This window comes from Cupressus sempervirens, chromosome 11, assembly GCF_028749045.1.
Source record: "Cupressus sempervirens isolate cs-2001-9-10 chromosome 11, ASM2874904v1, whole genome shotgun sequence".
In the NCBI taxonomy this organism is placed as follows: Eukaryota; Viridiplantae; Streptophyta; class Pinopsida; order Cupressales; family Cupressaceae; genus Cupressus; species Cupressus sempervirens.
Window position 1 is genome coordinate 392,178,879 of NC_143128.1, and position 12,964 is coordinate 392,191,842.

Below are 12,964 nucleotides of genomic sequence, written 5' to 3' on the forward strand. Positions count from 1 at the left end.
AATTTGCCAAGAGGCATTCGGAACAAATGTATATTATGGACATTGGACCTTCTAATTATTCTTTCATATGTAGGTGGTAATTGTTAGACTTAGAATTTAATTAAATTTAAACGTGACTCAATGTCTTGGGATCCTTAAGAAATGTAACTTGCAATGTATGTTTGTCGATGATTACATGTTATTGCTTCCGCTACTATGTGTTTGATGTGTATGTTATACTTTCTTACTTTAAAAAAAAAAAAATGTTTAGCAAACTTAGTGAAACTTTAAGTTAATTCTTTTGGATCCCTTGGCGGGGCATTACAGCTTGTAGACCCTCCTTTCTAGAGTTGGACAAGGCTTTAGTTGAGAGAGTTGAAACCCTTCTTTTCCAGTGCATCATTAGGTGCCACAAGTCCACTCCTACCAACATCATTCTGGGTGAGTTTGGGGTCCATCCTTTAAGGTTGGGTGCCGGATCTAGTTTGGTTCCTCCATTGGTTTTGGGGCTTCGTAGATTCAGTTGAGGGGACAATCTTTTTGACACCATATTTGAGGACACCACGTCTAAGTTCTCTCATGGACTTTTTGATTAGGTTGATTGTGCTTTAGGAATATGTGGCTTGTAGACCCTCCTTTCTAAGTCAGACTAGGCTTCAATTGAGAGAGTCAAAACCCTTCTTTTCCAATGCATCATCGGGTGCCACAAGTCCACTCCTACCAGCATCATTTTGAGTGAGTTTGGGGTCCATCCTTTAAGGCTGGATGCCAAATCTAGTTTGGTTCCTTCATTGGCTTTGGGGCTTCACAAATTCAGTTGAGGAACATCACAAATACTCTTACCTAGCTTATTGCTTGTTAGATTCGATTCTGGATGACAAAGCAACTAGTCAGACCCAGTGTTGGTATGCTCAAGCCTTTGCTCTGTTCCGCTCGATGGGGATCAAGATAGACCACCTCCCCTAATTGAGTGAGCATGTCAAGATTGACATTTACAAATGGTATGTTACTACGGCATGTGTTAAACTCTCAGAGGGGGCCTTACCCCATGGATGGCCTTTTATGCAAGGCACTAAATGGATATTCATGATGGGATTATTGTGCATTTGCCTTACCCCGCTTGATGTTGGACACACACTCTTTGCTTTTATTTGGGCTCTTCAAGGTGGGCTCCCATTGGTTTTGTATACAAATTGACCACCAACATGACTTAGAGGATTGGATCTATTGCCTTTGTGACTAGGTGGAGATAGAGACAGAGACACATTTATTTTCCACTGCCCCATATACTATGAGATCAGAGGGAGGTTCTACTGCCTATTTAGAGGGTGTCAATCTCTTTCATCCTTCTTCAAATACATTGATCAATGGTGTCTTGCGCTCTATCTCTGAGAGGCCATGCGTCTTTGGGACCACACTTTGCAGCTTCTATTCTCTTTGAACTAGAATGCTGATCAACTCATCAACTCCTTGTTCACGCTGGTGTCTTGGCTAAGGGCACCAAGCGTTTGCTTGGCCCTCCTACTCTGAGACATTCCAGGTCCATGAGACCTTGTAGGGGTTACATGTGGTAATAACACCCCAGTTCAAGCAACTCTTTGTAGTGTCTCACGGCACCCCCTCAATAGACCTTATCCTCCGATTCTAGGCTACTTCTCGTTGACAGGTAGCGACTAGTGTGTTGTTGCTCTCTGCTTCCGTTCTTTTCTTGGGTTCTTGCTTTGGCTTGTTCTTGTGTTGCTTTGTTCTTTACCTGGGCACCGTTCGGTGTTCCCGCTACTAGTTACTCCTCTATTTTGTAGTTTTAGTCCCTTAGACCCTCTATGTGGTCTCTCGTTGGACATTAATAAATTTATCTTATCTTATCTAAGGATAGTTCATGATTCTTGGTCTATGAAGTGGAATGAACTTTAATTTGGTATATATGTGAAGAAATCGGTAATATGGTTCTGAATTTTAATAATACACTTATATTTAAATCTTTTAAAAAAATGTGAAAAGCATATTATTTTTAATGTTCAATAAATTTTGCAAGTTATTTTTGAGTCACAAGTTCTTAACTTTTTTGGAGACGCTGAGCTTTAATTGTGGAAGGTTACTAAAATGGTGGAATTTGTTTGCAAGTTATGGAGAAAATCTATGGCATTATAGAGCCTCGCACAATCCAAAGCATAAGCCGTATGAACAAAGCCTTTAGCCTAATTAATTATAGCTTTATTACTTTTTGTGGTAAAAAATAGATTTGTAAAAATCATTCAAAAAATAGTAAAAAGAACATAGAAAGAAACTTGAACAATTTTGTGGTGAGGTTGCAAAATTAAAAGCTAGGACATGGTGTAAGCATGGGTACCTGTTATTGGCCATTTTTTCTGTAATTCAATGCTTAATATGCTTCTAAAGAGCTTCAACTTAACTATAACTTGATTCCTCCTGAAAAAAGAGTTGTACTTACATAAATGGAGGCCCAACAAACTACAGCCCAGGTACAAACAATTCAAACAATGCTAAAGAATCATAGATAGAAACTTGAACAATTTCCCAGTAAGGTTGCATAGTCCAAATATAACTACCCTTTTCTCCTGCAATGAATGCTTCCGTTGCTCCTTAGTCATTTATAAAAGTGATTAGCACAACCTTACTAGGCTCCGGTGCCATGTCAATGGATTAGAATCTTTAATTTAAGCAGATTATCATTTAGCCACAAATTAGAAAGTAACCAAGAAGTAAATAAAGTTGTGTACTTATAGTACACAGTACATTGTATATATGTGAAGGTAACATTTTTAGGCAACAAAAGCCAGAAAACATCATTCATTATAAGAGGAAACTTGCATCAATATCTGCACCAATACAAACATATAAAGAACCTGTGCTTCCTGGTATTTTATTCCTGCATTTCTTTCCTTATAATGGCCTCCAAAAACTACCTCTCGTACTCTTCCATTGCCTCCACATACACAACAATGTACACAAGATACTGCCAATAATATCTACCACTTAAGGTAGTCCTCAAATATGGGTGGTGGATATAGTAGTTGCTCAGTTGAGGGGTTGGCGAACTTTTACCTTATAATTGATTTTGGCTATTAAGTCGGGTAGTCTCTATTTGGTATAATCAATTGTTCATTTTAGGGGTTGGTTTTGGATTATATATACAAAGTTACTTTTATGCATTTGATTATCAGAAGCAAGTTGAATCTTCATACTTATTCTAGCCCGTGGGACAAATATGAGAACAACAATGTGTGTGTACAGATTTTTGATTGTAAATTTGATTTCTATTCTTATGTATTCTTTTTGAACAAGTAGAAAAATAGTATTTTCTAGTCATTCTGAACATAGATATATTAGAGAGATATTTGAAAATTTTCTTGATGCAAGGCTCTAAAATTCTCGCATATGGACACTGCAATTATTATTATTTTTGACTATGAAAATAGCTAGTCTCAATGATAATGTAATTGTGTAATTTAAATTTTTTTTTAATGGGATTTGACCTGTACTTTTACTTTTGTTCATCTCAAGATGACCTCCATGGTTAGTTATACAGCAATGCCATTTTTCCTTTTGTTTTTAAACATTCTGATTTTTGAGAGCTGTGCTTGTTTTATTAACATTGTTCATGATATTGTAAAACAATATTTAGATTTCAAACCTTAGGGCGGGTTTGCATTTTAATCTTTAGATTGTCACACCTGTTGAACATTTAATGATTCAAACCTATTTCTTTATCTGCAGTGTCTATATGAAGTGGGGAAGTATGCCAAAATTTGCCTCATGGACATATATGCTGAGGCACTTTATTCACTGCCTTCATCATTTTCACATAAATCAGGTAAAAAGGAGGATGGAAAAGATTCTAGTAACTGTGTATACAGCATAGCTGATATTCATAATAGCAAGTTTTCAGATATGACAAAGGGAAAGTTCATTGGTCTTGTGATCAGAAAGCTAAGGTATGTTTTTGGTTGATGGATGAAAACCAATTATTTTGATCAGAATTGAACTTGTTGGTTGTTCTTGCTTGCTTATAAAATGTGTTCTTGAGAGATGATTTGTAGAGAGGAAACAAGATCATTTGTCATTTATGTATCTAGTTATATCATTACGGCCTAAGGTCATCTCATAAAAAAATGATTAGCTTTTATAAAAATTGCCTCGGCTATACAAGTATTGCATAATACAAATGCATGTATATTGACATTCAATACTTTTTCTTGGCGATGCCTTCAATTATTTTTCCCTTTACCATGCTTATTGTTTGTTAAACTGTTATATTATAGAAATCTACTAACCGTGATACACAAACTTGTTAGTTTGTATCTGAAAGCACAATTTATAACTATGGCTGGAGCTAATGAAATTGATTTTTTCTTAATGGTCCAGGGATTTGCCATTGCCATCGTTAGCTAGTGTCCTTCAGGAGTGGGAGAAGCTGACGGACGGAATGACAGAGGTATGCTTGATGTAAATCATGATGCGGGTTATGCATTAATGCAAAAAATCTCACTAATAATTTATTGGCTATCAATAGTCGCATTCCCTATAGAATCATTTGTAATGAATTGTAAATTCTCTTTGATTCTTATATCTTCGAATATATGGTTTTCTGCAGTCACATTTAGCTAGTGATTATTTTTAGTGTCTTGGTTGTGGCTTATTATTATAGCAGGGATGTCATTTTTGCATCCCCCTGCGGTATCCTTTTTTTTGGCAAGCTTGGAAATGGTTCCTGAAATGGCTAGAAGTCCTGTACTCATCCTAGGGAATTTTCGCCATCTTCTATTACCAAACCATTTTTGGACTGTCAGTGTTAAAAAATAAGATATTTTTGAATTTGGAAAAAAGATTGCCTGGTCCACAAGGACACCCAGACGACATTTAACAATACCAAAACGTTCTCTACATATGAAACAACTAGAAAGAAGAAACATAGATGCATTTTCACATTTGTAAAGGAGAAGCAAACAAGAGAAGGGGCAGCTTGAAGGAGTGAACAACAGTTGAAAGGGGAGGTTAAGGCATCAAATCTACTTTATTTAGACTCCTAGATCTACCATCTATTGATTATGGACAATTATATCTTATTGCAGACTTCTTGTAAGAACTTGTAATGCCACACAAGACATAACCAAAAGAATCTAAAACAAAATACAATTCCATAAATGCAATAATTTTTTTTTTATAAAATCATCTCAACACAAGTTCCAATACAAGGACTGAATCACTCTTATACAGAAAAGTTCCCAATGAAAGAGAATATCGTCCAAATACATTTTCATTACAATAAGAATACATAAAGAGTTCAGAACTATAATGAAATACAATTTCATTTCTTGACACCTATGTCCAATATAGGAATTCTAAATACTGATAAAAAAAAAAAACTTCGATAAACATCCTTAGCTACTTGAAACTCGAAGCACCTGAAAACCACACAGAAAGCAACATAACACAAATAGGGGCTCAGTACATACTGAGTTTAAAAGCGAAATCCATTTGCATACATGTTAGTACCAACATATAGATATCCAAAAACAGATTTCTAATCCATCTAACATAGTGCAAATCTGGTAATAATATGCAAGAAGTAAACAATTACTTTGTATTGCTAAATTAAACCCGCACTAAGAATAACTCATAAATGAAACATATATATTCTGAGGTGTCATCGTTATGGCACTAAGTTTCTGCATCCAAATATGGTATGCTCTTAGTCATCATATAACGGTATTCTCTATTTTACTTGTCATTGACTGAATAGAGACATGCCTTTTCTCCGTACTTAACCATATAGATTTAAGTCATAGGTAAGGCCAATTATCTTTTATGTGAAATTAACCCACCCAATTTATTTTAAAGTTATCATTGAATTAATTAACTGAATAGGATAAACCAAATTCAGCCACCTCGATATACGTTCATCATAGCTATTCTTAAACACACTTCAAACAGATTCACTAAGAATGCACATGTAATGAATAACTATTCAATATAACCCGTAATACTACATTCCTTATCAAATCGAAACACATCCTCTTCTGCCAATTCCGAAAGTAAACTTAGGTCATTACAACAACAGAAACCAAAACTATAATACGAAGATCCCATAAATGTAATTAAACTGACTTAACCATTTAATGACATTTATCGAACCTTAATACTATACAATTGAATATTGCTGATATAAAAAACTAACTTATCTTTCGTAATGACTAAGATATTAAAGTAATTTATGATAATAATGAAATTTCATTAATCACATATCATAAATTCACCTTTTTATTTGAAAACAACTTTTCTATTCAACAATGAATTCTAACAGTTCTGTAATCAAATATGTAATAGAATACATCTTTCGAAATAAAAGACTTCTATTTTAAAGCATTTAATTTCAACGAAAACGTATTAAAGCTAATGAAATAATTCTTATCCATTTACACATTCTTGACAGATTACCTATCTTCAAGGTTTATTCAATATTTATACAGAGATCAAAGACAATGATGTCGACTTAACATCTGTGTATATATATATATATCATCCTAATGCAAATTATTTTGTTTCACGAAAAGTTTTCATGTAAATCTTTCAGCATTTTATACAACTATTTAACAATATGTCAATACCCTGATTATATATGTATGTTTGTTTTCAAAATTACAATTTATATGTTATGTCAAAATATCATTCTTGTCAGTGATAAAAAAACAAACAGAATACAACTTCCTTTGAAAATCTTTAACAAAGATCGACTAATGCTTTTAACATGTTTACTGCCGACTGTTCTTACTGAAATTAACTACAACCTATAGTTGCATATTGACATTAAAACCAACTATATACAATATCATTGAACCTCAATTTAATAATAGAATTTCCAAATCAAATTTCATTTGCGACACAAGACAAATGTTTGACAAAATGTCGTTGCCTTCAATTCCTACTAACAATACTTCAGAAAAAAAACCTCATCGTCTACAAATGGATTATAACTGCTATGCACTAAGATTTTGACATCCTAAATACATACGGTAAACATCGTATTCATTCAAGGATAACATAGACACAAAATCCCAACGACACAATGTTTGAAAACTCATATTGCTCGATATCCAAATATGGATATGTGCAGAGCTCGACTCCAATTGTCCAACCCTACATATACCCACACTTGGGTATCGACAAGTGTAACTTAAAACTGAACTTCCCAATTTCCTTAAAACAAAATTAACACCCATAACAGTAAAAGGGTAAAGGTTAGGAACTGCCCCCTACCTCAAAACTCAGCAGATGAATAAAAACATTCAACTCAGAGCTCCAAAATTCTGCTCGACTCCGAAGCCCCAATCAGAACAAAATCTCCACAATGCAAAACAACTGAAACCAAATTTCCAACCGCAAGAAAACTTCCATTGAGTTCCCTTTTGCTCAATTACATAAGCAAGAAAATCCTTCCAACAGAAACCCCACATCTTTCCGGAAACCCAGCAACAACACACACAGGTGTTACTCGAAACAGAGGAAAAAGACCCAAATTCAGGTCATTTCCATCAAAATCCTCTTTCAAACAGCAAAGGCCGACATTCCTTCAAGGATAGTAAAGCCTCCATAAAAGAGCATTTAATAAATCTGCAACTCCCAAAGAGTTGTGCATACGGCTTTCCTAATAGCCTCCGCCATTTTGGCCTCAAAAAAACAATAAACATTTTTTTTTACCTATTGAAATCATGTGAAACCCTCTAGGGTTTTATGGTAAATGGTTTTAGTCAAATATAAATAATAAGTGCATAAAAAAATCACCCCCAATGGTTATTGCCATAGTATTTAAACATTGCAAGCTCCCAAAACCATTACTCCACACAAGAATTTATGTGAATATATGTGCGAATATCTCAAACCTATATTTATATGAATTTTGTGTGTGACTTATCAAATTATCCCTTTATATAAATATATTCACAAGTCAAGAACTTAAAGGCGTGGAATGAATTTCAAAATCAACACTACAACTAAAACAGATCAGCTGTAAACCCGAGAATAGTCCAATTGCAATACAAAAGCAGTATCCAAAATATATGTATCTCATAAAACCAAAACTAACCTATCTAATATAACAAAATAGTGTTCAAAATATAAAATCTCCTAGCCACAGAACTTGTGTCAAAACAACATCTGAAGTGAATAAAGAGAAACAGGAAGAAGTAGGGTTAGGCATGACAGAACCCCAATTGGTTCTAACTTTAATAGACACCAAATAACTTCACTTTTCTGATGACTAAATTTTTCAAACACTTTGCATGCAAGTTCAGATATCACTGTAATGTCCCTTGGTAAATGTGAATCCGTTTTGCTTATTTGAGCTCCAAGGAATATTGTCAAACACTTGTCTATGAACCTTTCAATTTGCTACTGAACTAATGTATTGTGTATTTTTGCATGTTTTGATGACTGAAAAGAATTCAAAGAAGTAATCTATATATAGAAATGAACGGAATGCAATGCTACAGCTAGATGCAATCTTTCAGTGAATATATATATATATATATATATATATATATATATATATATATATATATATGTATGTATGTATGTATGTATGTATGTATGTATGTATGTATGTATGTATGTATGTATGTATGTATGTATGTATGTATGTATGTATGTATGTATGTATGTATGTATGTATTTATGTATGTGACGGGATTGGCACGAGTAGTGCTCCTACAACTTAGTGGACATTATTATGCACACCTGGCATGTTAACATCAAACTTTCTTTAACTGAAAGAGATGCAAGTAATAACCTACAACAGTTTGTCATTAAGACAAAAAGTTGGTATGCAATTTCCAACTTTATTTAATTTTGAAAACTATGATTTGCTGATATGAAATGACTGATTACAACTCTGATTGCAATGATGAAACTAGTGACTGATTATATTGCAATTAAGCTCATACAGATGCCCTAATGGCTGATATGAATTTCTATACTTATGCTTCAGACTTACAATCTAAATACTTGCATATTTGAAGGATAAAACCTAGAATGAACTGCAAGTTTGAAAAGGGTTATGACTTTAAATACTAGAACTGCAAACTGGCAATCAAAATCCCATAAAGTATGCAATCTACACTCGAAAAACTTTAACCATTGCTTGATATAGACCCCACGTGCCAAGAGGAAGGTACTGTAGCAATTACTGTTCACAGGTACTATAAAGTCACTGTTCGTGGGTACTGTAGTGGCTATTAAATAATTAAATCTGATATAGAATGGCTGGCAAGAATGAATTTCCAAGTCTGCTATAGATATACCTTCCAATCCTGAAAACCCTAGATGAAATTCTTCACCTTTAAGCACAAATAAAACTCTTGATTTAAGCTCACTTAATGCCAAATTCACTTAATATTTTCACCATCTCAAAAGGGTTACAACTCTGGGAATTACCAATTCTCCAGGGTCTTGAATCCTGAAACCATTGGGTTGAAACTCGACACACAAAATAACAAATTCTCAAATGCACAATAGGATAATTTCACCCTTCTCTTAGAAGGTATTTATCAATCCCATATGAAAATTGAGCCACATATAATTTATCATATGGGGTTTCATTGCAAGTTTGAAATATAATACTCTATTTTATTTCCTCCATTAGATGCGTAACAACATAATGTAAAATCTATTTTAATAATCGTTTGTATTTCCCATTAAATTGACAATTTACTGCATTCGTCATATGCACTTAGGGTCCGTTTGGTTCGTGGAATTTAAAAAATCAGATTTCTACAAACCTTGGTTTAGTCAAATCAAGGTTTTGCAAATCTTCATTCCAATTTTTGGGATTTTACTTGGAAGATGTGTGTGAAGACACATTTTTATGTGTAAACTTGGAGTTGGAAGGCAAATTTCAAAAAGTAGTCCAATCTATTGTATTTACACTCCTTAAAAAACATAACCAGGTTTTGATTTTCAATTCCTGCTTGCTAGTAGGAAGTTGGAAAACCTGGTTTTGAGGCAAGATTGGAAGTCTGGTATGCTGATTCCATTTTGCCAATTTTGAAACAAACGCAAAAGTTTTCAAATCCGGATTTTGAAAAAGCAAATTCCTGTCATCTTCCAGGAACCAAATGGACCCTTAGTAATCATTAAATAATCCCCTTTTAATAATAAAGTCTTACTTTATACAAAATAAAAATGTCACAACTCCAAGATACTCATTATTTATTGATTTTAACTCAACCTGGGAGTTAACCATTGTATCCAAGGTGCATCCAACTTCCTTATTAAAAATAGTAAGGGTCTGTCTCTTACATTCACTGATTTTGTATAAGTAATGTTATTTTTGAGGATTGCTTGCAGATGTAATTATTACGATAATAGACAATTATCTATTATTAGTTAATGGTAATCTATTTGTAGTCTATTGTAAAATATTAGAATGTTTCTAATATTTTGTTAGCTTTAGTTAGTTATAGCTTTTTTTAGCTCTCTTTCAGCTAGAATAGAATGTTTCTATTCTTTATGATCGTTTCCTAAGGAAACATCATTCCATTCTTTTGTATATAATGACCTCTCGGCCTTTGTTAATAACAAGTAAGTATTTTACCAATTACTTCGTAATATGGTATCAGAGCCAATAATTTTTTCTAAAAATTTATAATTTCATTTGAAATTGTTTGTTAAAAATTTTTGAAATTATTTTTGAGATTTTTTCACAAAAACCCATCTAGGGTTTTTGCTTTTTAGATACTTTCCTCTATTCAAATCTTGGAGATTAGTAATGAAAACTCGCATATGCATTGGTCTCGGCTAAGGTTTCAAGAAAAAACTTTGAAAATTGCGACTTGGTCTTTGGCAGCCCATGATTTCCATGTATTTGTAAATTAGTGTGTCCAATGGTTGTTCATATCTGATCGAATTTGCATGTCTTCCATTGACAATTTGTTTTCAACTAGCGACATAAACTCCTTGGCACAGCTCGCGATTATCTTTGCAAATTGCGTCATTTTCTGCAAACGACTTCTTCTGCAATCGGTCCTAAAAAATGCGCGCCTTAACTTTGTTTTTCAACAAACATCTGTAGATTCAGTGACGCCTCAGCCAACATGAACATACTCTGTGTAAAAATCAATTGTTTGTTGCCTCCAATTGCCATTTTTTTGCCAATTCAACCTTCAATAGTGGTCAACTAGGGTTTAATTTGAAACACTAATTTTTGAGCTCCAGATTTTTTTGATTCAAACTCTTGGTGGGTTTTTCGAGTCTCATTTGGGTTTTCGTCAAAGTAACATGTATCAGAATCATATTAGAATCGGCAAGGCCGAACCAAATCATGAATCGGCGATGCATCAAAAGATTTGAAAAAACCCTTTAAATTTAAAGATTTTAACAATTTAAAACTTATTTCATGCACCCTTTATTGAATATAACTTAAACACACTATAACATCATCAAATAGAAGTTAACACTTAACACACATTAACATGGAAGTTTGGAACATAAAATCCATCACATACGTAACTATGTTATCTAAAATGTAAATTGTAGGCTAGCTGAAGTAAATAGAAATCAAATGATCATAATGATTTAAATCATAGAATGTATGTAAGATGATCCATAAGACATCAAATCATAAATGTATGTAATAATCTAAGATGAAGATCCATGAAAGTTTGAAACATATGTCTATCAATGATTCAGTATCAATATCTGTAAACAAAATATAAAAACAAGGCTCCAACTCAAGGCTCAGGCTCATAGTCATCATCATCCTCAACATCATCCTCAAGCTCGATTGCAATCTCAGCCTCAGCCTCTAAGTATCCAGTCTGCCTACTAGCAAGGCATCTAATGTAAGTCATAGAGGATTGTCGAGCCATATCTCTCGCATGTAAGATGGGCTCACGAACATCACTACAGCTTGTGCCTGTGCATGCGTGTGTGCGTCTACCAATGCCTGAAGAACATGCTCTAACTGCCTCAGCCTCTGGTCAACCCATGCATGGTCTTCCTTAGTGAAGACTGGATCAAAAACCTCTGTGAGCCACTCGAATTCTAGAGCAATCTCCTCTAGAATGATCGAAGAGGAGTTAGTGCCCAAAGTTTGTCTGATCCTAAGATGGAGGTTGTAATGAACAAAGACAAGATCATTCAACCTCTGCACTGTCAACCTGTTTCTCCTCTTCGAGTGAATGTGCTTGAACATGGACCAATTGCGCTAACATCCAGAAGCATTGCTTGGCTGACTCATAATACATATGGCAATTTTTTGAAGTTTTGGGGTTGTGGCCCCAAACATTTGCCACCATCTATCTGAAATAAGGGAAAATAAAAACAATTAGTCTCATTTACAAATTACAAATTACAAGTTAACTCTAAAATTACATAACCAACTTTAAGTTTATAATCTAGATTCATGAACATTGAATATATGATTTAATTTTTACCTAGTTGTATTGTTTCCCGAGCACTTATGGCCATCCTGCTAGAGAAAAGTGGCCCTTCTTTATTATTGAACTTATCGAGCTCAATAATTGTAGCACTGCTATCCTCATCAGTACTCAACCTCTGGATCATTGTATATAATCCGATGAGAACCTCCTCATCCACCTTGAAGTTAGGATGGAAACGAAATGCCGGATTCAAAAAGTAAGTTGTTGCATGGATGGGTCTGTGGAGCTGATTCTGCCATCTCCTACCAATGATGTTCCAAATAAGGGCATACTTCTCGTGCACTCCTGCATACTAGGCTCTAATGGCCTCCTTGGCCCTATCCATGCCCTCATATATGTAGCCCATAGAGGGCTTCTCCCCATCAGTAGTTTGTAGGAGAAATACAAGGGGCTCAGTGGCCTACATATAAAGTAAAACAAAAATTTGAGTCAAAACATAAATATAGAATAATTCAATAATATAACTATAGATAAAACTAAATCATTAAACAATTAGTATAGTAAATTGTAAAATATTAAATGTTAAATTG

The 12,964-nt window shown here is 34.1% G+C and overlaps 1 protein-coding gene across 1 annotated transcript; it reads left to right on the forward strand.

Moving 5' to 3' along the window:
* Positions 1–2,435: 2,435 nt before the first annotated feature.
* LOC149529668 (origin of replication complex subunit 3-like) lies at positions 2,436–11,091 on the forward strand. Its single transcript, XM_089808173.1, has 4 exons — positions 2,436–2,462; positions 3,718–3,935; positions 4,366–4,435; positions 10,960–11,091. Exons 1-4 carry the CDS (start codon positions 2,436–2,438, stop codon positions 11,089–11,091), a joined length of 447 nt encoding a protein of 148 aa, XP_089664299.1.
* Positions 11,092–12,964: the final 1,873 nt, after the last annotated feature.